This window comes from Eschrichtius robustus, chromosome 1, assembly GCF_028021215.1.
Source record: "Eschrichtius robustus isolate mEscRob2 chromosome 1, mEscRob2.pri, whole genome shotgun sequence".
NCBI lineage: Eukaryota > Metazoa > Chordata > Mammalia > Artiodactyla > Eschrichtiidae > Eschrichtius > Eschrichtius robustus.
Genome location: NC_090824.1, coordinates 12770646 through 12794915, shown reverse-complemented (window position 1 = coordinate 12794915; position 24270 = coordinate 12770646). Strand labels below are relative to the sequence as shown.

General features: G+C 40.6%; 1 protein-coding gene and 1 pseudogene across 1 annotated transcript in view; both read right to left on the bottom strand.

Annotated features, from left to right (window-relative positions):
- Window positions 1-323: 323 nt before the first annotated feature.
- On the bottom strand, window positions 324-1699 carry LOC137771641 (acetyl-CoA acetyltransferase, mitochondrial pseudogene; annotated as a pseudogene).
- Window positions 1700-1701: 2 nt separating this feature from the next.
- CATSPERB (cation channel sperm associated auxiliary subunit beta) overlaps window positions 1702-24270 on the bottom strand; it is a 150604-nt gene continuing 128035 nt past the window's right edge. Inside the window, exons 27-30 of the mRNA XM_068547781.1 lie at window positions 19188-19346; window positions 4687-4758; window positions 3957-4269; window positions 1702-1817 (exon numbers count right to left, since the gene is read on the bottom strand). Coding sequence (XP_068403882.1) covers window positions 1702-1817; window positions 3957-4269; window positions 4687-4758; window positions 19188-19346 — 660 coding nt within the window. The remainder of the gene's footprint in view (window positions 1818-3956; window positions 4270-4686; window positions 4759-19187; window positions 19347-24270) is intronic.

Sequence of the window (24270 nt, the reverse complement as noted above, 5' to 3'; positions counted from 1 at the left end):
TATGACCCTAAAGTTTTACCATTATGCTAAAAATTTAAGTGTCCCTACATACTAAGTACTTATCTATGTTCCCTATGGTTTTTTAAAAAATGTAAATTAAGATTTATTCTCTAAAATGGAAGCTTCTAGCTACTTATAAGTCACTAATATTGCACAATGGTATTTTAAGCAGTATAGCTTTATAACAAAAATGTGTTCAAGATTATAAAAACTGTAAAGTAGAAGAAAAAATTATTTTGTAATCTCAACAGGTTTTAGGATTTGATCTTTTTATCTTATTTTTTAAAAAGAGTTGAAAATAATAAAAAGTGAAACAGATTATTTTCATACAAGCTGACCCAGGGTAATCAGTCACCCTGATTACAGCAGGCCTTTCTGGCTACATAGGGTTGTTGCCTTAGACAACAGAAGTTGTCTACAGCTTTTGGATCAGCATGGCAGAAGCACCTCCTCCTCCGCTGCAAATGCTGGCAAGACCATATTCTCCTTGCTTCAAGGCATGAGCCAAATGGACGACAATCCTGACTCCACACATCCCAACTGGATGTCCAAGAGAAATAGCTCCTCCATTGATATTCACTTTGGGGGGATCAATCTCTAGCATTTTAATGTTTACTAGTACGACTACACTAAAGGCTTCCTTTATTTCCCACATTGTAATACCTTTTTTTCAATCCTGCATCTTTAAGAACCTTAGGTACAGCATATGCAGGTGCAATTGGAAAATCAATAGGTTCTACAGCAGCATCAGCAAATGCTGCTATTCTTGCCAGTGGTTTAACATTGAGCCTCTTGGTTGCATCTGCAGTCATCAGAACCATAGCAGCTGCTCCATCATTCAGTGTGCCGGCATTGGGAGCTGTTACTGTACCATTTTCTTTTTGGAAAACCGTCTTCAGCTTTGGAACTCTGCTAAAGTCAACATGTTTACATTCTTCATCTTCTTTCACCACTACATCTGGTTTACCTTTTACTGTAATTGTGACAGGAACAACTTCACTTCCAAATTTTCCAGCTTCTCAGGCTGCTTTACTTCTGGTATAGGAGTTAACAGCATACGTATCCTGTTCATCTCGTGCAATATTCAGCTTCTTTGCAGTATTTTCAGCACAGTTGCCCATAGGAATTTTACTGTAGACATCAGTTAGCCCATCTTTTACAATCAAATCTTCAAGCTTTACCCCACCATATGGCGTTGCTCCTCTGTTTATTACGTAGGGAACATTGGACATGCTCTCCATCCCACCTGCCACCACCACATCCTGATGTCCACACATAAGATTCTGAGAGGCCATCATGATGGCTTTCAGTCCTGAGACACAAACTTTACAGTTTACAGTGGTACATGGAGTAGAAATATGTAAGCCTGCACCCAGTACTGCTTGCCTTGTAGGGGCTTGTCCTCCACCTCCTTGTAGGACATGAGCCACGTATGCTTCTTTCACTGCTTCTTTTGGAAACCCTGCCTTTTCAATGGCTCCCTGAATTGCAATGGAACCAAGCTCAGTGGCTGGCAGAGAGGAAAGGCTGCCTAGAAAGGACCCAATGGGCGTTCTTGTAGCACTTACTATGACCACTTCATTCAAAGTGGGTTTTGATCATAACTTCGTACCACATATCTTCTTTCCTGCATCCGCCTCCGAAGCAGGGGTCTGCGCCCGCGGGCGCCACCGCGCAGAAGGGCCGCCAGCACAGCCATGGTCACCAAGCGCGGGGCGGAGAGTTACCAGCGGAGAGATGTGGTCGCGCGCGGCGGGTCCCTGATCCCGCTTCCTCTATGGTTTTAAAGGTGTTCCAGTGATGCTTATATCTTTTACCTGGAATGATGTGTGTAACAAAAAAAAAATTATGCATGAGAACAGCCCTGTTTAGAATATGGAATGAACTAAAATTTATTCATAAAAATGAACTAAGAGGGCTTCCCTGGTGGCGCAGTGGTTGAGAATCTGCCTGCTAATGCAGGGGACACCGGTTCGAGCCCTGGTCTGGGAAGATCCCACATGCCACGGAGCGGCTGGGCCCGTGAGCCACAACTACTGAGCCTGCGCGTCTGGAGCCTGTGCCCCGCAACGGGAGGGGCCGCGATAGTGAAAGGCCCGCGCACCGCGATGAAGAGCGGTCCCCGCACCGCGATGAAGAGTGGCCCCCACTTGCCGCAACTAGAGAAAGCCCTCGCACGAACCGAAGACCCAACACAGCCAAAAATAAAATAAATAAATAAATAAAGTAGCTATAAAAAAAAAAAATTAAAAAAAAAAAAAAAAAAAAATGAACTAAGAAACTCCTCGAAGGCAATGACTGTGACTGACTTCTTCAGTTTTCCCTCCAGATACCAAACTAGTGCTGGATGCACAAATGAGTGATTAGTACTTGTTAAAATTGATTTCAGTTTGAGGGCAAATTTGAATATTTTCTATGAGTAGGACAGCAGCCACTTTATTAAGAGGTTTAAATGTATGGGTCCTACTAAAAATGTTGAAGTCAAGGCCTTCCACCTCAACTGAAAGCTGGAAGATATAGCAGCAATCTAACAGATGCTGGAGTATAAATTTTTTTTATTGACATGGAAAAAGTACAAGATCATTGCAAATAGAGCCTGCATTCATTTATTCCCACAATCACTCCTTTCAAAGCCATTCAGTTCAGTTATGCTGGGCTGGTGGGACTATACACACACAGAAAAAGAGGCATAGAAGGGTCCTCACAAGGTTGTTTACATTTATAATAGGAGCAGGGGACAGCTCCTATTTCTGTTTTCATTGTTAGAAAAGCTTAGATCATTTGGCATCTTTTTTCAGACATGCAAACTGAGAGTAAATAATGTTTTTTAATAAAAAATTTTTATTGAGTTATAATTAACTTACCACATTAAATTAGTTTCAGGTGTATAACATAGTGATTCTATATTTTTATACATTATGAAATGATCAGTGCAATAAGACCAGTTGCCATCTGTCACCATACAAAGTTGTTACAACATTATTGACTATATTCCCTGTGCTGTATTTTACATCCCCATGACTTATTTATTTTAGAGCTGGAAGTCTGTACCTCTTAACCCTCTTCACCTATTTCGTTTGCTGCCCTCCAGCCCCTCCCCTCTGGCAACCACTAGTTTGTTCTCTGTAACTATGAGTCTGTTTCTGTTTTGTTTTGTTTGTTTGTTTATTTATTTTTTTAAGATTCCACGTGTAAGCGAAATCATATGGTATTTGTTTTTCTCTGACTTATTTCATTTAGCATAATACCCTCTAGATCCATCCACGTTGTCACAAATGACAAGATTTCATTCTTTTTTAGGGCTTACTAGTATTTCAGTGTGTGTGTGTATCACATGTTCTTCATCCCTTCATCTACTGATGGATGCTTAGGTTGATTCCATATCTTGGCTATTGTAAATAATGGTGCAATGAACATAGGGGTACATATATCTTTTCTAATTAGTGTTTTCATTTTCTTCAAATAAGTAGCAGAAATGGAATTGCTGGATTGTACAGTAGTTCTATTTTTAGTTTTTTGAGGAATCTGCATACTATTTTCCACAGTGGCTGCACAATTTACATTCCCACCAACAGTGCACAAGCGTTCCCTTAAGAGATTCAAATCCATACACAGCCTCAAATATTTTGCACACATCCTACCATGCTCTCCTGTACTACACAAGGCTGCTCAATGTTCATTTCCTTGAATTTCTTTCTTCTACACCTTTGTTACTGTTGTTTCTTCTGCCTGCATTCTGCTCTGTTTTTGACCTCTCAAAACCTTTATCATCCTTCAAGATTCAATTCAAACATCACTGAACTGTTTCTTCCTCTCTGCTGCAATAACACCTCCTTTTCACTTTGTTACTACGTTGAGCACAAGTGTCTTATAAGAAATTACTTTTTGGAGGGCAGAGTCAAGATGTCGTACTAGGAGATGCGGGATTCGCGTCTCCTCACAACTAGGGCACCTACCAGGCACCGGTGGGGGACCACGGACACCTAAGGGGGCAGGAGGAGCCGCCAGTGACCGGGTAGGATGTGGGGTGTGAGGGGGAGTGAAAGGGGAGGAGAAGTGGAGGCGGGACGGGTCTGGTGGCCCTGAGGGGCGGCTGGGGGACGGGAAGGGATCCCACGCCCGAAGGGGGAAACTGGGGAACCGTTGGGAGGGCAGAGGATCAAAAGGGAGCGTAGCCAGGTTTCTGCTGCCCACTTGGGCCCCCAGGAACCTGCTGAGATCCTGGGCCTGATCCTCTGCCCGCCTAGGCTCCCTCCAGCCACGTGGGTCCTGAGGGAGTGGGAGGGAGGAGAGAGGGAGCAAAAGTAAAGGCCGGACCTCCGGGACCTGCACCCCTGAGGGGTGGCTGGGGGAGGGGAGGAGTTCCTACACCCAGAGGGATCCACCCATGGTTAGGGGTCCAGTGGCGATGGGGGAGAACCTGGGGGAGACGGTAGGGGAGGGGCACAAAGGAACGGAAGGGAACGGGACCAGTGCTTTCCCTGTCCACTTAGGCACCGGGGAGCCTGTTGGGCTCCTGGGCCTAATCCTCTGCCCTCAGAGCCTCCCTCCTGCCATGCAGATCCCAAGCCCTGCCCCTACACCCCCAACTCAGGGCCCCACCTCTACACTCGGAGACCCCCTCTGAGATGCCCTCCAACACAATAGGCCTAAACCCCGCCCACACACCCTCATACAGGGCCTTACCTCCAAACTCCGGAACTCCACACTCCAGAGGTCCTCCTTTCCAACTGCTGCCTCTCCCCTTCTGCGCAGGTCCTAAGCAGAGGCCCCGCCCCATGCTTGAACGTCACCCGCCTAGGCCCCGCCCCACGTGCAAATGTCACTCCCCCACCCGCCTAGGTCCCACCCCACCCTAAACCCCGCCGCTGCCTAAGTTCCACCCCCGCCTAAATTCCGCCCCCATAGCCAAGGCTTTTTTTTTTTCTTTTTTCCTCTTTTAGATTGGGCTTCTGTTTTACCTTGTTGATTCATTGTTGTTGATTCTTTTACATTTTTATTTTCCTAATAAATCTTGTATTTTTCTAATTTTATTTTATTCTTTATACTTTGTTAGTGATCTCTCCTTTTGGCTTGTTCCCCCCCAACCCCCGCTTTTTTTTTTTCTTTTTCCTGTTGTGGTTTTATTTTACCTTGCTGCAGTTGTTTCAATTATAGTTTTATTTTTCCTAATTTTTTTTTTTTAATCTTTCTAATTTTATTTTGTTTTTTATTCTTTGGTATTATACTGTTCCTTTTTTTCTTTCTTCCTTTTATTTATTTATTTATTTTTAACAGCACCATGAAGCTTGCAGGATCTTGGTTCCCAGGCCAGAGGTCAGACCCGAGCTCCTGTGGTGGGAGCTCTGAGTCCAAACTGCTGGACTAACAGAGAACCTCAGACCAGGGAATATCAATCGGAGTGGGGCCTCCCAGAGGTCCTCATCTCAACACCAAGACCCAGCTCTATCCAACTGCCTGCAAACTCCAGTGCTGGATGTCTCAGGCCAAACAACCAGTAAGACAGGAATACAGCACCACCCATCAAAAAAAAAAAGAAAAAAAAACTGAAATGACAAAAAAAAATGTTACAGACGAGGGAGCAAGGTAAAAACCTACAGGACCAAATAAGATGAAATAGGCAACCTACCTGAAAAAGAATTCAGAATAAGGATAGTAACCATGATCCAAAATCTCAGAAACAAAATGGAGAAAATACAAGAAACATTTAACGAGGATCTAGAAGAACTAAAGAGCAAACAAACAATGATGAACAACACAACTACTGAAATTAAAAATACTCTAGAAGGAATCAATAACACAATAACTGAGGCAGAAGAACGGATAAGTGAGCTGGAAGATAAAATGGTGGAAATAACTTCCAGGGAGCAGAATAAAGAAAAAAGAATGAAAAGCATTGAGGACAGTCTCAGAGACCTCTGAGACAACATTAAACATTCAAATTATAGGGGTCCCAAAAGAAGAGGAGAAAAAGAAAGGGTCCGAGAAAATATTTGAAGAGATTATAGTTGAAAACTTCCCTAACATGGGAAAGGAAATAGTCAATCAAGTCCAGGAAGCACAGAGAGTCCCATACAGGATAAAACCAAAGAGAAACACACCAAGACACATATTAATCAAACAATCAAAAATTAAATACAAGGAAAAAATATTAAAAGCAGCAGGGAAAAGCAACAAATAACATACAACGGAATCCCCATAAAGTTAACAGCTGATTTTTCAGCAGAAACTCTGCAAGCCAGAAGGGAGTGGCAGGACATATTTAAAGTGATGAAAGGGAAAAACCTACAACCAAGATTACTCTACCCAGCAAGGATCTCATTCAGATTCAATGGAGAAATTAAAACCTTTACAGGTAAGCAAAAGCTAAGAGAATTCAGCACCACCAAACAAGCTTTACAACAAATGCTAAAGGAACTTCTCTAGGCAGGAAACACAAGAGAAGGAAAAGACCTACAAAAACAAACCCGAAACAATTAAGAAAATGGTCATAGGAACATACATATCAATAATTACCTGAAATGTAAATGGACTAAATGCTCCAACCAAAAGACATAGACTGGCTGAACGGATACAAAAACAAGACCTGTACATATGCTACCTACAGTAGACTCACTTCAGACCTAGGGACACATACAGACTGAAAGTGAGGGGATGGAAAAAGATATTCCATGCAAATGGAAATCAAAAGAAAGATGGAGCAGCAATTCTCACATCAGACAAAATAGACTTTAAAATAAAGACTATTACAAGAGACAAAGAAGGACACTACATAATGATCAAGGGATCAATCCAAGAAGAAGATATAACAATTGTAAATATTTATGCACCCAACATAGGAGCACCTCAATACATAAGGCAAATGCTAACAGCCATAAAAGGGGACATCGACAGTAACACAATAATAGTAGGGGACTTTAACATCCCACTTTCACCAATGGACAGATCATCCAGACAGAAAATAAATAAGGAAACACAAGCTTTAAATGACACATTAAACAAGATGGACTTAATTGATATTTATAGGACATTCCATCCAAAAACAACAGGATACACTTTCTTCTCAAGTGCTCATGGAACATTCTCCAGGATAGATCATATCTTGGGTCACAAATCAAACCTTGGTAAATTTAAGAAAATTGAAATCATATCAAGTATCTTTTCTGACCACAACACTATGAGACTAGATATCAATTACAGGAAAAAATAAACTGTAAAAAGTACAAACACATGGAAGCTAAACAATACGCTACTAAATAACCAAGAGATCACTGAATAAATCAAAGAGGAAATTAAAAAATACCTAGAAACAAATGACAATGAAAACACGATGACCCAAAACCTATGGGATGCAGCAAAAGCAGTTCTAAGAGGGAAGTTTATAGCAATACAATCCTACCTCAGGAAACAAGAAACATCTCAAATAAACAACCTAACCTTACACCTAAAGCAATTAGAAAAAGAAGTACAAAAAACCCCCAAAGTTAGTAGAAGGAAAGAAATCATAAACATCAGATCAGAAATAAATGAAAAAGAAATGAAGGAAACAATAGCAAAGATCAATAAAACTAAAAGCTGGTTCTTTGAGAAGATAAACAGAAATGATAAACCATTAGCCAGACACCAAGAAAAAAAGGGAGAAGACTCAAATCAACAGAATTAGAAATGAAAAAGGAGAAGTAACAACTGACACTGCAGAAATACAAAGCATCCTAAGAGATTACTACAAGCAACTATATGCCAATAAAATGGAAAACCTGGAAGAAATGGACAAATTCCTAGAAAAGCACAACCTTCTGAACTGAACCAGGAAGAAATAGAAAATATGAACAGACCAATCACAATCACTGAAATTGAAACTGAGATTAAAAATCTTCCAACAAACAAAAGCCAAGGACCACATGGCTTCACAGGCAAATTCTATCAAACATTTAGAGAAGAGCTAACACCTATCCATCTCAAACTCTTCCAAAATATAGCAGAGGAAGGAACACTCCCAAACTCATTCTACAAGGCCCCCATCACCGTGATACCCAAACCAGACAAAGATGTCACAAAGAAAGAAAACTACAGGCCAATATATCTGATGAACATAGATGCAAAAATCCTCCACAAAATACTAGCAAACAGAATCCAACAGCACATTAAAAGGATCATACACCATGAATAAGTGGGGTTTATCCCAGGAATGCAAGGATTCTTCAATATATGCAAATCAATCAGTGTGATACACCATATTAACAAATTGAAGGATAAAAACCATATGATAATCGCAATAGATGCAGAAAAAGCTTCTGACAAAATTCAACACCAATTTATGATAAAAACTCTCCAGAAAGTGGGCATAGAGGGAACTTTCCCCAACATAATAAAGGCCATATATGACAAACCCACAGCCAACATCATTCTCAATGGTGAAAAACTGAAACCATTTCCTCTAAGATCAGGAACAAGACAACGTTGCCCACTCTCACCACTATTACTCAACATAGTTTTGGAAGTTTTAGCCACAGCAGTCAGAGAAGAAAAAGAAATAAAAGGAATCCAAATCAGAAAAGAAGTAAAACTGTCACTGTTTGCAGATGACATGATACTATACATAGAGAATCCTAAAGATGTTACCAGAAAACTACTGCAGCTAATCAATGAATTTGGTAGAGTAGCAGGATACAAAATTAATGCACAGAAATCTCTTGCATTCCTATACACTAATGATGAAATATCTGAAAGAGATATTAAGGAAACGCTCCCATTTACCATTGCAACAAAAAGAATAAAATATCTAGGAATAAACCTACCTAAGTAGAGAAAAGACCTGTATGCAGAAAACTATAAGACACTGATGAAAGAAATTAAAGATGATATAAACAGATGGAGAGATATACTATGTTCTTGGATTGGAAGATTCAACATTGTAAAAATGACTATACTACCCAAAGTAATCTACAGATTCAATGCAATCCCTATCAAATTACCAATGGCATTTTTCACAGAACTAGAGCAAAAAATTGCACAATTTGTATGGAAACACAAAAGACCCTGAATAGCCAAAGCAATCTTGAGAGAGAAAAACAGAGCTGGAGGAATCAGGCTCCCTGACTTCAGACTATACTACAAAGCTACAGTAATCAAGACAGTATGGTACTGGCACAAAAACAGAAATATAGACCAATGGAACAGGATAGAAAGCCCAGAGATAAATCCACACACCTATGGTCACCGTATCTTTGATAAAGGAGGTAAGAGTATACAATGGAGAAAAGACAGCCTCTTCAATAAGTGGTGCTGGGAAACCTGGACAGCTACATGTAAAAGAATGAAATTAGAACACTTCCTAACACCATACAAAAAATAAACTCAAAATGGCTTAAAGACCTAAATGTAAGGCCAGACACTATCAAACTCTTAGAGGAAAACATAGGCAGAACACTATGACATAAATCACAGCAAGATCGTTTTTGACCCACCTCCTAGAGAAATGGAAATAAAAACAAAAATAAACAAATGGGACCTAATGAAACGTAAAAGCTTTTGCACAGCAAAGGAAACCATAAACAAGACCAAAAGACAACCCTCAGAATGGGAGAAAATATTTACAAACGAAGCAACTGACAAAGGATTAATCTCCAAAATATACAATTAGCTCATGCAGCTCAATAACAAAAAAACAAACAACCCAATCCAAAAATGGGCAGAAGACCTAAACAGACATTTCTCCAAAGAAGATACACAGATTGCCAACAAACACATAAAAAGATGCTCAACATCACTAATCATTAGATGCAATCATTAAATGCAAATCAAAACTACAACAGGGTATCACCTCACACGGATCAGAATGGCCATCATCAAAAAGTCTACAAACAATAAACGCTGGCGAGGGTGTGGAGAAAAGGGAACCCTCTTGTGCTGTTGGTGGGAATGTAAATTGATATAGCCACTATGGAGAACAGTATGGAGGTTCCTTAAAAAACTAAAAATAGAACTACCATATGACCCAGCAATCCCACTACTGGCATATACCCTGAGAAAACCATAATTCAAAAAGAGTCATGTACCACAATGTTCATTGCAGCTCTATCTACAATAGCCAGGACATGGAAGCAACCTAAGTGTCCATCGACAGATGAATGGATAAAGAAGATGTGGCACATATACACAATGGAATATTACTCAGCCATAAAAAGAAACAAAATTGAATTATTTGTAGTGAGGTGGATCGACCTAGAGTAGGGTAGGAAAAGTTAAATAACTAGAGAGAAGAGTACACCATATTTATCCTTAAATAAGGGAGAGATTTTAAAGTACATATAAACAAGAGACAGTTATTGCTATTAATATGTCTAATTCAAGTTAACAAAAAATAACCTTTACAATTACAGTTTCAGAATTACAGATTATGTTACTAAAACTGACAGAGTGAAAAGACATGGGCTTTTAGAACAAGGCAATCTTTTGTGAATTTTAGCTCTGCAAAATACAGGCTGAGGACCTTAGGAAAAATAGTTAACTTTATTCTAGTAAAGATTCAAGCTAACAGATATTTTTTTGAAAACATCTTACTTGTGTCTGTAACATAAGTGGTGTACAGTAAATGTTAGTCCTTGTCATTTACATTTTATAATGTTATGTAGTTTTCAAAGCATTATCGTATGTATTCTAATCTTGTATCCTTATCCTAACACTATGAGTACTAGCAGGTAATATTATCCCCAGGTCAGATAACTAATAAGTAGGAGAGCTAGTTAAAGGGATTAGAACCTATATTTTCTACTTCTAACAGTACTGCTTTCACTATACCGTGATATGATTCAGAATAAAAGGATGGAAGCTGTAGTAAAATGCCCTCATTTTATAGACGATGGGCTAGAGACCCAGAAAGTGATTGCTCAAAACATGTAGCTAGTTAGTGGCAGAACTAGATTAGAACCAATGGGTAAAGCGTTAACAAAATTCTTTCATGAGGTTAACAAAAACCTTCTGCATGAGCATTTGAACTCCTGTTAACTTTCTAACTCTGTTTCCTTGGTAACCTGCTCAATAAGATGTGTTAACTGTGTTATTAGACAGTGTTGCTTATGGTAAAAATGATTCCTTACTGGTAAGCTGCATCCAGGCTGTGAGAACTATAAATACCTGATATCCTTGGGCTTCCCTCAGTGTGGTGACTCTAGTCACCTGGAAGATATGCCTATAAAGTTGTCACAAGCAATATTGCTCCTCTAGGAAGTGGGGCTTCTAAGGCAGGGCAGCTCCACTCCCCCTGATGTGAGTCATTAGGCAGTAAGCTCTTCTTCGTGTTACCTTCCATTTAGGCACCAATTACTTTCTATACTGGGTATGCTTAATGTACACTTTTACACACACACACACACACACACACACACAACGTAAAAGACTAAGAAAACATACCAAAATTTTAAGTGGTATAATTTTAAGTTTTCTTCCTCATACTTTTGTTTTCTAAATTTCCCAGTTACTACTCTTAAAATCAAAAAGACTAAAAAGAAACACTCCCTTATAATTTTATACAGATCATGTATGATCTTCAAACCCTCTTCCTTTGAATCTTCTCTTTGTATTCATCTGTTTTTTCACTTTTCAACAAATATTTGAGTGCTTACTTTGTGCCTGTGGGATGTAGGTATAGTGCTACTTTATCTGAACTTCTCTCATAGAAAGACGCTCTTGTATCGTCTTTATGTTCTCCTGTTCACGCCTGAGTTTGATAATAAAGGGGTTTTACTCTTCAGTCACTTATTGAACGCTGACCATGTATTAGTCACTATACTGGACAGGCATTAAAAAGAAATGTGACAGAAAATTAGCACCATACCTAGTGCAGAGGATAAAGTATGTAAATAGCAGAACCAGGTTAATAGGGGTGATGACCTAGAAATGTGCACAGTGTTATGCTACTCAAAGGAAAGAAAAACTCATTACCAAAGAAAGTTGGGAGAGAATTTCTAAGTAGAGGAGATATTTCAACTGGGCCTTGAATGATGGGTCAAATGATCGTGGATGAAAAAGGAGGAGGCTGGCAGGGAGGAGGAGGCTGGCAAGAGGCTCTGTGGGGCGAGCTGGGGGTGGTAGGGAGGGCTCCCAACTCCAAGACAGGCAGAGATTCTAATAACACTGGCTGGCATCTACCACCAAAGGCATGGAGGGGGCCGATGGGGTTGGAGCACACATGCTTGTTTGGAGGTGGCAGGAGTGTTTGCTGACCCTTCCAGCCTTGTCCAGTCACCCACCAATCCCAGCTCTTTTCCCTTCCTTTCCATCTGAATTGCATTGCAATTTGCCCAGTGCCCCCATGTTTCAGTCACTGACACTCACCATGCTCAGTCATCCTCTCTGTTCTCCATAGGCTGCAACCAAGTTTTTGTTCCTCACCAATTGGAGGGATTGCCAAGCTAATCAATGGTTTTTCCTTTTCTGGGAATGGTGCATGACCCTGTCCCTGGCCATGGCTGATTAATCTAGGGATAACCATCTGATTTAGACACCTTCAGCCAGTCAGGTTCCTGCTGAGGACTTTTAACCTGAATCAGAGACCCGAGATGGAAGTTGTAGGTGTGTGTATTTGTGGTGAGTTTAGTCACCTGATGGTAGCATGTCAGAAGGTCAGTCAAGAACTCCTGCTGCTGTGGCCTGGAGCTGCCTGGGTTAGTTCAGGGTCATGGACCCCCTGAGTGTGACATGAGATGGGGTTGGGCAGGAGGAGGGGGTGGATATTAGTTGACCACTGAAAGAGGCATGTTGGAACTTAGGTTAGGATGTTTGCTTCTAGTGGTGCTGAGAGACTCAAATCCCAATAATATTGATATAGACAAAACAGTCTTCCTCAGAACTGTCTTGTGACCCTTCTGAATGAAGCTCTCATGGCTGTGGCCAAAAGTTGAGACAATGAAAACCCAGTTTAGAACTGATTTTGAGGATTTCCGAAGTAGATTGCCAGTTGAGTTCACAGCCCAAGTAGATTTCTTTAATGAACATCAAAGTGGCAGATTACAATTCCACAGATGACTACAATGATCCTCTCAACCCTTAGGTTCTTTTGTCATGTCGCCTTGCCACTCAAAAGAGGTGGAGTTTATTTCTCCTGCCTTTGAATCTGAGCTGGCCCTGGGACCACCTTGACCAATAGAATGAAGCAGAGTTGATATTCTGAGATTTTGAAGTCCTAGTATTAAAGAAAACCTGGCAGTTCTCACCTTTGTGTTCTGGGGGAAGCCAACCGCCATGTAAGAAATCCAATCACCATGATACTACAAGTCTGTGAGTAGGAAGACAGATGCCTCCTGGACAGACCCCAGCTGCTCCAGCCAGCCCAGTGGAGGAGCCAGACATGTGAGTTAGGAAGCCATCTTGGACGTTCCAGCCCCAGCATACAAAGGAACCTCAACTTCTTCCTTTGGAGGAGGGTGCTTTCTGATAAGTCTGCTGCATTGGTGGCCTTCAGTGAACCTCATCTCTCGATATGCACGATCATGCACAGTCCTCCTCCCTTAAATCTGGGCTAGGCTGGTGACTTGCTTTAGCCAATAGAATGTGGATGGTGTTGTACCACTACTAGGCCTAAGTGTGGCAGCTTCCCCTTTTGCATTTTTAGGAGCCCTGAGCTGCCATGTAAGAGGTCCTGCTACCCTGGTAGAGAAGCTACATAGAGAGGCCATGTGGAAAAGGGAGAGGCCCTGAGACTACCTGGAGAGAGAAAGAAGCTCAGAAATCAGGTGCCCAGCTGAGCCCAGCCCCCAGCCAACGTGCCAGCTGAAGGATGTGCAAGAGGGACCATTGGCAAGACCAGCAGAGTCACCCAGCCAAGTCCAGCCCAGGCTACCATCTTGAACAAATAAAATGGTTGCTGTTTTTAGTCACTAAATTGTGGAGTTGGTTACACAGCAATAGATGATCAAAGCAATGAGGTAAGAGTGAGATCTTAATACTTGACGTCTAGAATGAGAGTAGTAACCATCCCTGTCCTGCCGGTGTTGGGCTTGGCCATGTGATTTGATCTCATAATGGAATATGAGCAGACGTGATGTACATCCCTCACGGGCTTCAGATAGTTCAGATGGTTTGGCTGGGTCTCTTGTGTCTGGACCTGTGCCATTAGAAGAGCTGCCCTGGTGGGCCCTGCTCTTTAGCCTGTGTTCCAGAATGACTGACATGTGGGGCAGATCTAGCGGGTGCAGAACCAGCAGAGCCGATCCAGAGACCGGTGAGCAAGAAACAGATGCTTGTTGTCACAAGCCACTGAGAGTTGGGGTTTGAGGGTTGACACTGCTGTAAAAACTGACTAATATGCTCGGCCAACCAAGTATCATCTAAATTCTTCCCTCAGTGAAATCTTTGCCACTTCCTGATGTGCCTCCCTTTGTAGACGAAATCTCAAAATCCGTCCTTTTGTCAAATGGTGGATTCTGACTCAAGCAGGAGAGTGTTAAGCATAATCAGAATAGAAAAGAGTTACACCATAGAATTGCCAATTATAGAATGTGTTCATTTCATTGTTAAAACTCCAAGGAAATTTTTATGGACGAGGACTTTTGAAATGTTTGACCAAAGATTGAAGAATATAATATGTGATCATTCTCAATTCATTGTCATAGTGATACTGTATTTGATATGCTAGCTAAGGCTGCTGGCTGGGGTTCTAAGGGACTGGACTGACTAATGCAAATCTGGCCCAATACCTGCACCACGCTAGGTGACACTGAAAGGCCAGAAAGCACCTGACCCAGCAGAGAGAGAAGAGTTCAAAGACTGACAGCACCCAGAAGTCTCTCTCCCCTTTCTTGTCATTAGGGGCAGATTGATAAGAGAAGCATCTGAACCTTTTAAGATGTGCTCCCTGTCTTTCCCTGTATAATAGCTAACACTTCCACAGCACTTTCTAGGGTCGAGGCTCTGTTCTAAGCACGTTACATATATTAACTCCTTCAATTCCCAAGGAATCAAATGAGGCAAGTAACAACTATTATATTGGCAAAGAAACTGAGACACAGAGAAATTAAATAACTTTCTCAAGATGACACAGTTGGAAACTGGATCCCTGATACTGATAGAAATGAGAGGTGCCTAAGATGACTACACCCTGTGTGCTCATTATAGTGACAGCAGAGTGGGCACAGTAATCATGGTACAGAGACAACCATGAAGGGCCCTGGCATATTGCTCCATGTCAAGCACAGGCCTTCCCCTGGCTGGGTAGCAGTACACTGTTACTATTCTGCCAGTCTGGCTCTGTGTCCCAGTCTAGTGGGGAGCAAGGTGATCACTTCATTATGCAATAGGACATTATGTTGCAAGGACCTGAAGAGCATAAAGAAACAACTTCCTAAGACATCTTGGTAAGATTCATGTGTGATGAGATAGAAGATCAAAGTTGATAAGAATATGCTGTAGCAAAGTTTGGATTAATTCAGTATTATGGAGCCTGTGAGGATCTCCCATTCCAAAGTAAAGAACAGGCCAGAGCACCACGCATTCCCTACCACGAAGACAAACAACATCTGGAAATGTGAGGCCGTACATACCGCATACCATTTAGAATTCCTGCTCTAATAATTTTGGTTCAAAAATGGACAGGTTTGAGTGGGCCCTAGCCCAATTCAGGCTGCAGTACAAATTGGTTACTCTTCTCTCATGACCCAGCAGACCTGTGAACAAATTTAAGCCTTGTTTGTGTCAAGAACTGTGAAGGATCTGAGGTTTTTATCCTACTTGTTAACTAATGAGGTAGTTCTGGGAATGCTGGGTGAGGACAGAAGACACCTGAGACAAAACAAAGGACTGTTTATTACCTTCAACAACAGCAGTAGCCAGAGTATTAGCATCTTTGCAGCACCCTGAGCCCCAGGGCAACACAAAGTGGGCCAGATGACACGTGCACATATGGTGAGTTGCATTACCTGAAAGGAACCCTGAACTTAGGGAACTAGGATCTTTTTTTTTTGGCTGCGTTGGGTCTTCATTGCGGTATGCGGGCTTCTCAGTGCGGTGGCTTCTCTTGTTGCAGAGCATGGGCTCGAGGCATGCGGGCTTCAGTAGTTGTGGCATGAGGGCTCAGTAGTTGTGGCTTGCGGGCTCTAGAGTGCAGGCTCAGTAGTTGTGGCACACAGGCTTAGTTGCTCCGTGGAATGTAGGATCTTCCCAGACCAGGGCTCGAACCTGTGTCCCCTGCATTGGCAGGCGGACTCTTAACCACTGCGTCACCAGGGAAGCCCTATTCAGAATTTTCCAATCAGAAAATCTGGAAAGAAGTTACTCTAATTTCCACATATATTTAAGTGCTGTGTTATAATCAAACATTTAAAATTTTAATTACCCATAGGGAGACACAATAATCTTTTCAGCACGTTGGGACTCTAAACAGTTTAATCCCTCACAATTTGCCTCTGGCCCTATCCTCAACTCACTTCATAAAAAGAAGTGAGGCAATGTTTGGGGGATTTTTTGCATTACTGTTCTGGGGATTTACAGGATGTTTTGGGGATTAATTGCATTACTGTTACTCTCTCATCCAGAAACAGGTGGTCTTATGATATAAGGAAGCCTATTGAACGTTCATGCACAGTGGTCTCTTGGACACTGCGATTTCTCTGGCTGGATGAAATATGTGTTCCATGTTGGAAATCCCCAGTATACAGGGATGTTTGCTAGCTAGAACACATTAATCTGGGAAATAAGGGGTGGAGAGTGAATGGTTATTTTTAGATTTCACTTAATAAACCTACCAAAATTTTTGTTTTTTTGTGTTCTAAACTTTGAGCTCTGATAATCAAGTGGCCTATCTCACCAATGTAGAAATACCAGTGAAAGCAATAATGATCCCACTGAATTGGAAACCAAGACAGCCATGTAGCCATTTTTGGTTCCTGGTGTATTAGGAAAACAGGCACAAAAGAGGATAATCAACCTTACTGAGGAAAAATAGAGATGCTATAACACACTGAGGACCAAGATTAATTGGGTGGATCCAAGGCCACAAACTTCTACTACCGAGGATAACCCCGGATATCCTTGGTAAACTTCAATGGATAAAATCAATGGAAAAAAATCAATGGAAAAAATAAAAATCAATGGAAAGTAACTTACAGAGTAATAGATATCTGATTACCAAAGGGCAGATTTACCAAAGGCTTGGATCCTTCACAAATGAAGACATTTCATTCTGCTGGGCAAAGGATCCTAATCAGGCGAGGTGCTGTTCAGAGGCAGGGCAGCACATGGAATGTGTGGTGGAGAGAGAAATCTAATGCCAGCTTTAGTGTTAGTTACAGGGTCATAAACAATTCACATTTCTTGACTTTTGCTAAAGTTTAATAATCATCACCATTTCCTCCTTTTCAACCGAAATTAAGAGAAATTGATAGCACCTAGAGATTCTGGACTCCCAAGAACAGTGGCTCTGTGACGTTACTTCTGGACCCCATCATTAGATATGACCTTGGATGGTGTTTTTTGGGGGAAGAGGTGAATGAATTTGTGGTTACATGTAGAATGAATTATCTTAGCAGGGGCATCTTTGAACACACAGGAAGACAGATGTGTACATGGCATGCATCTACATGCTCAAATAGCCAAAAGATGACATGTATAGACCACAGTACAGAATCTTAGGTTAAATAACTTTCCCAAGATCACACAGCTAGTAGGTGATGGAGCTAGATAAAAACCAGGCTGTAAGACATTAATACTAGGGGCAAATGCGTGTGGGTTATACGAGAACCCTCTGTACCACCTTCACAACTTTTCGGTAAATCTTGAACTATTCTAAAAAGACAGTTTATTAAAAGAAGAAACACAGGTTGTTAGACTCTGGAGCTTACACTTTTAACTTCTGTGCCATGTTTTATCTCTAGAGCCCTGGCCCAAGTGATGTTCTGAGGTGTTGACAAACTCCTGTTTTCCTAGGTCTCCAGAATGGTTCTCATTCCTCCCCATGGACAAGAACTGATTGTCCAGATTTTGCTTTGATTTTCTGGCTTTATCTAGTATCTGGCTTTTCTAGTATCCTTCCAATAAATGTCCCTTTTTATTATAATTAGACAAAATGGCTTTCTATCACTTACAACCTAACAACAACAGCTAACACTTAGAGTATTCACAGAGCCAGGCACTGTTCTGATTACTTTGCATGTATTAATTCATTTGACCCTCACAACAGCCCTATTAGGTAGGTATTAATATTATCCCCATTTTAGAGGTGAAAACACTTAGGCACACAGAAATTAAATAATTTGCTCAGGTCACACATCTAGGAAGTGGCAAACCTGGGACGTCTGGCTCCGGAGTCTAACTGTTGGATCTACCTTGCCCACTATCCTCTCAAAAGAACTTTCATGATACACAGGTACGGCCACGGTTTACAGTTCTCAGAGCTGGGCTCTCCTGGACCGGATGCCTAGCCTCTCCCTATGTTGTCAAGAGCAGATGCGGCTCCTCCTGAGCTTTTCCAGGAGGGTGTCACTCTCTGATCTCCAAATGCATTGGCCATCTTCTGACTACCTGGGGGCAGGTGCTCTGAGAGTACACAGAGGTGAATCTTTTGGAATTCTACATGTTGCATGTAGTTTTGTAAATAAGTACCTCACCCAGACCCCGTGTTCGTCCAACCCCACGATGGGGTCACAATTCATTCTCTTTAGGTGTTACAATCTGGTTTTGAAGTTGCCTCAAGAAACCCAAATGGTTTCATCTTTAATTTCCATGAGGCTCTGAAAGCACACATGGACAGGAGCCTCCTTTATCACCTATCTTTCCCAGGCAGGATTGCATTCTACTCATATTCCAATCTGAAAAGGGCAAGGCCCAGAATGGGCTCCAGTCAACAAAAGCTGAAAAATACAGAAAACCCATTCCACACAGAGATGGTTATCATTTTGTATTTTTCTAAAAACCTCAAGGAAAATCCTCTATTATAAGTGTTGACATAAGAAATTTTCCATGTATTCAAAATAAGAGAATGGAATGGTAAACATGTTGACAAATAGCAATTTGAGTTAACATGGTAATTCTATAGTATTTTAGCTAGTTTTTACATTAACATTTAAATATATTTTTTTCTAGGAGTTGTCTAATGAAACTAGGAAATAAAGAGAAAATTATGATTACCATTTGTTCACTATTCAGATTTTCAGTTGATGAGCCAGCTAATTAGCAGTAATATTTGTTGAATTCACATTGTTTGTCCTCATCAATTTTTTGCATGTATCCCATGGGTGGATGTTACGTATTTGGAACATAAATGCTATAAAAATTAATCCCCCTAGCAGTACAGCTGCTGCGAGGGCAATAAGTGTGTGTCCTGGAAATGGCAGAGGGGCTTCGTCAACATAAATCTGCAACAGAAAAAGCAAAGTCTTTAAGCTTTCTGAACCCAGTAATTCAAAACGCTGAACTTGACATGATTCCCACAGTGGTGGAGACATTGTTAGTCATTTAGCAACATTCCGTCCAGACTGATATAGATATTTAGCTTCCACAAAGCTTACAGTCTCTTGACAATTTGACACGTGGTGAATTTCCACATGATACACAGGGAATAGGAATTCGATTTATATCCTATTCCTTTATCCTATGTCTTTAGTGGCAGAGGCGGGCAGATAGAACACTTACACAGCAGGAAAACATTCTGTGTTCAGTTACAGAGGAACAGGTAAAGTGCTGTGGGAACATGCTTAGAAGTGCCTAACTGCTTAGCGTTATCAGGTAATGTGCTTCCTGAGCTGGGTCTTGAAGAATAAGAGAAGAAGGAGAAGGTACATTCAAGGTAGAGGGAATAAGCATGGGCTCTTCCAAACTATCCTCTCTTTAGAAATCCTCTGTACAAGTGCTGACATTGGGAAATTTCTGTAGATTCAAAATGTTTCCTCTGCCTGAATGGCTAATTAATAAAAACAAGTTCCTGGAGGGGAGACAGGATCATTGACAGAGGCACAGAGTCGTCTTTTTCTCTGAGACTAGAGGCAAAGATGGGTGCCATAGATGTTATAAGTAGAAGTGGGGGCATATGGAGAATAAGGTGGTTCAAGCTTATGTTTTCCCAGTGAAGTAGGAAGGAAGATCATCTTTGGAGGTAGAAGAAAGTAGAGATGAATGAAAACAGGATGGCAGGAATGTGGGAAAATGCCAGGACAAGATAAAGGATTAAAAAGCTGCTTTAGGGTATAGATCAAGTTAAAGGTATCTCCATCCTCCCAGTGACCTAAGGATGTATCTGGTTTTTAAGAAACAGTCCCATAAGCTATGAATTCTTTTATAATTTCTCTCACGTTCATTCTTTCTATTCCACTTTTGTTACTGCTATTGTGAGTTTTAATACCTCACTTTGTATAAATAAGCTCCCCTAACAGCTTTCCATGCTGTCAATCCATGTTGACATAATAACATTGCCAGATTAATCTTTATAAAACATCAGTCTGTCTATAAAAATTTTTTTTAAACAAAGAGAGATTGCTTCATTTGTGACGAGAAGAATCTTGACTATATAGAACTGGTACCAGAAATGGAGTATTGTAAGCAACAGAATTTAGAAGGTGGATCTGGCCAAGTGGTGTGGAAAGCAGTGAGAAACTGTGCTTTCCAATCTGGGAAGATAATTATCTTCACGGTAATGGACCAGCTGGTTTAACCATGTCCTATTGTACTTGGAGGCTCAGACAATGTGCCCAATGCTACTGGAATTATTGGGGATTTGATAGACAAATATTACATATTGGATATGATATGCTACTTGTGGTTTTCAATATGGTGCTACAAGATACCAAAAATCTTTCTTTTAAAGGTGGCCCATCAGAGGAGGTTGGATAATTAGCTTTGTAAGAATGATCTAGTCTGTTTGTGGTAAATGAGAGAGACAATTGTGCGCTACCTGTAATCTCAAAACTGAATTTTCTTTTCTATGCTAAAGTTAGGAAGAGCCAGAGGAAACCACCCATTGTAATCATAATCTATCTTTTTCTCTGTTCTGCTTCCTCAGTGTTGGATAACTCCCTCCATAGTCCCAACAGTCCTTATGGCTGACAGTAGCTCCTGGGGCTGCAAACTTCCTTGTTCAATGTCATTAAGAAAGAGCAAGTCCATGTCCCAGCACTTTGAGCAAAAGTCCTGTGATTCACTCTGACTGGGCAGGCGTAGGATCATGTGCTCATCCCTGAACACCCCTTTTCAAAAATGTTTAATAGTTTCTCATTGTTGACAGGAATGTTCCAAAGTTCTCATTCGGACATTCAAGGTCTCCCACAATGGGACCCTAACCTACCCACTTTCTTATATATAACCTTACATTCCAGCCAAATGGATCTACTATTGAAGAGATTGCTTTATGACTTCCTATATCTGTATCTTTGCTGCTGTTATTCTTTCCACCCAGAATGCCTTCCTTACCCATTTCTGCCTAAAACAAAATTTCAGTCACCTTATCAGAAAATATAAAAATTTCACGAGCTTAAGTCGTCTATTATATTTCTAAGAGTAGAAACCTCTATCACCTGTGAATCCTGCGTTCTCCAGCTAAACTGCTATCTCTAAAGTTCTTGAAAACAGTTTTTTCTTAAATGTTTCCCTCCCAATCTTCTATGATTATCTAAATATTCCATGCCATGTCTAAAAAAAGAGTTGAACCCCAGAATCATAAAAGAGTATGTTCTAGACACAATGTCTTTTTATCATCAAAATACTTCAATTTGTGCTTCTTTAACGCAAAGAATTCACTTAACCAGAGTGCAGTTATCAAAACCAGGATATTAACTCTGAGACAACGCTATTATCTAATCTCCAGATTTTACTCAAATTTTATCAATGATTCCAATAATGTCCTTTAGAATGAGAGAAAATCCAAGATCATGCTTTGCATTCCATTGTTTCAGGATACTTGCAAAAGTAGATTTCAGGAACCTTTGTCTTTTTCTATTGTTTCTTAATGATTCTCTTCCTTTATTAACTATGCAATCACTTCCTATTTTTCTTGTATTCATTTTCGTGGTTCTTCCTTCATTCCTGAAGCTTTGTTTCTCTCTGTTGACACTTCTTTTTAGCCTGAAGAACTTCCTTAGGCATTTTTTCAAAGAAGTTCTGCCTACAGTGGATTATCTTATTTTTCCTTCATCTGAAAATGACCTTTATTTCCCCCTCATTCCTCAAGGATATTTTCACTAGCTATAGAGTTCTGGGTTGACAGTCCTTCTTCCCTACACTACAACTGTCACCAGTACATTAAGGATGTTGTACAACTTTCTTCTTCTGTGGTTTCTGATGAGAAATCAGCAGTCATTCAAATTGTTGTTCACTTACATGTAGTGTTTTTCTCTGGCTGTTTTTCTTTGTCTTTGATTTTTAGTAGTTTGATTATGATTTAGGCATTCAGGTGTAGTGTTTAGGCATGATTTTTTTTAAGTTCACTTGTTTGGGATTCATTAAGCTTCTTGAATTTGTCAATTTTGTGTTCACCAAATTTAGGACATTTTCAGCCTTAATTTCTTCAGCTTTTTCTTCTTTTTTTTCCCTGTACTAATCTCTTTTTTCCTCTCCTTCATGGACTCTGGTGACATAAATGTTAGACCTTTTGATACTGTCGCATAGATCCTTGAGGCTATTCTTTTTAAAATCTTTTTTCTTCAGGGTGAATTTTTACTGATTTATTTTCAAATTCACTGATTCTTTTCTCTGCAATACCCATTCTGCTATTGAGTCCATCCAGTGATTTTAAAATTTTAAATATTTGTATTTTTCAGTTCTAAAATTTCCATTGGGTTTTTTTTTTTTAAATAGCTTCTATTTCTCTGCTGAGAATTTCTTCCTTTCCCTTTCCATTCATTTCAAAAGTGCTTGCCTTTACCTAGAGCATGGTTATAATAGCTGGTTTAAAATATCTGTCTTGATAATTCCATTTGCTATCATTTGCTGATTGTCTTTTCTTTCCCTGAATTGCTTATATTTTCTTAATTCTTGGTATACTGAGTAACTTTGGATTGTATCCTGGATATTTAAGATATTATGTTTAGAGACTTTGGGTCCTGTTAAAAATTCTCTGGAAAATGTTGAATTTTTTGTCTGTTTCAGCAGTCAATCACACTGGTTGCATTCAGATCACAAGTAATGCCTTACTGTCTGTGGGTATGGCTCCAATGTCTGCTCAGTTTTCAAAAAAAGCCTTAGCTATGCTATCATGTCTTCCTGTCTCCTTTGCCACTTAGGGGAACTTAAGTGGGTGTTTATATTGTCGTTTTATTTTGAAGCCTTTGCTAAGCTTCTTTAGGTGTGTTCTACTCATGTGCTGCTTGGTACTTGCACTAGTACATATACACAATTAGGAATCTCCTCCTCCAGCTCTCTTCTCTTAGGGATTTCCCCCACACTCTCTACTCCTAGAGGCCCTTTTCCTTAGTCCTCTGGGAAGAAAGCTGGGATTCATTAGAGTTTTAGCCTTCTGTACTACTGTGCTGTTCCATGAAACTGGGGCTGACCTTGGGACAAAGAGATGAGAAAAAAGAGAGAAAAATAATGGGGATTTTCTCTCATGCTCCTCATATGACAGATGCTTCTTTTCCTAGATCTAGTGGGATGGATTTTTTCTCAGGGTCTTAGATGTCTGCATTGCTGCCATGGCACCCATCACCACAGTTGTGCAGATTCATTACTGAGGCAGGGCCAGGATAGAAAAAGGAAAAAAGAGAGAGTAAGAGATTTTGTTTTTGATAATGTGGTACCAGTATTTGACAATGAATGAGCCATTAATCAATTTAATCAAATCCTTATTCCTTCCCACCCGCCACAGGCAGCAGATATCATTACATGAATAAACAAAAATGAGTCATTGAACATCATAGGATGATTTGGAGAGACTGATTTTGGTTTCCAATTCTTTTGGATCTTGACGGCTTTGGGAGTATTTAAGACTCTACCGTTACAATGCAAATAACCAAAGGGAGGGTAATACTGGAAACTAAAGTGTTACAGACATAGGTCTCTGTGGGGAGTTGGCGGGGTGGGGGGTTGTGTCAGAAAACCAAGCTAAATATGGAAGGTGGAGAGGGAACAAAAACAAATACAGGCACTTATTAAAATTTTCCCAGCATTAACTGGTCTTGCAACCTATCAAGGGCCCTAACTTCAGCACTGCTGATAATGTCACCACCAGTCTCCAGGGTCCCCCATCTCCAGGTCTTGTCTATCATACAAATTCTGCCATTTTTTTCTCTTAAGTATCTCCTGGACGGATGCCTGTCATATTACATCCCCAGCCATCACTCCCTTGGATACCAC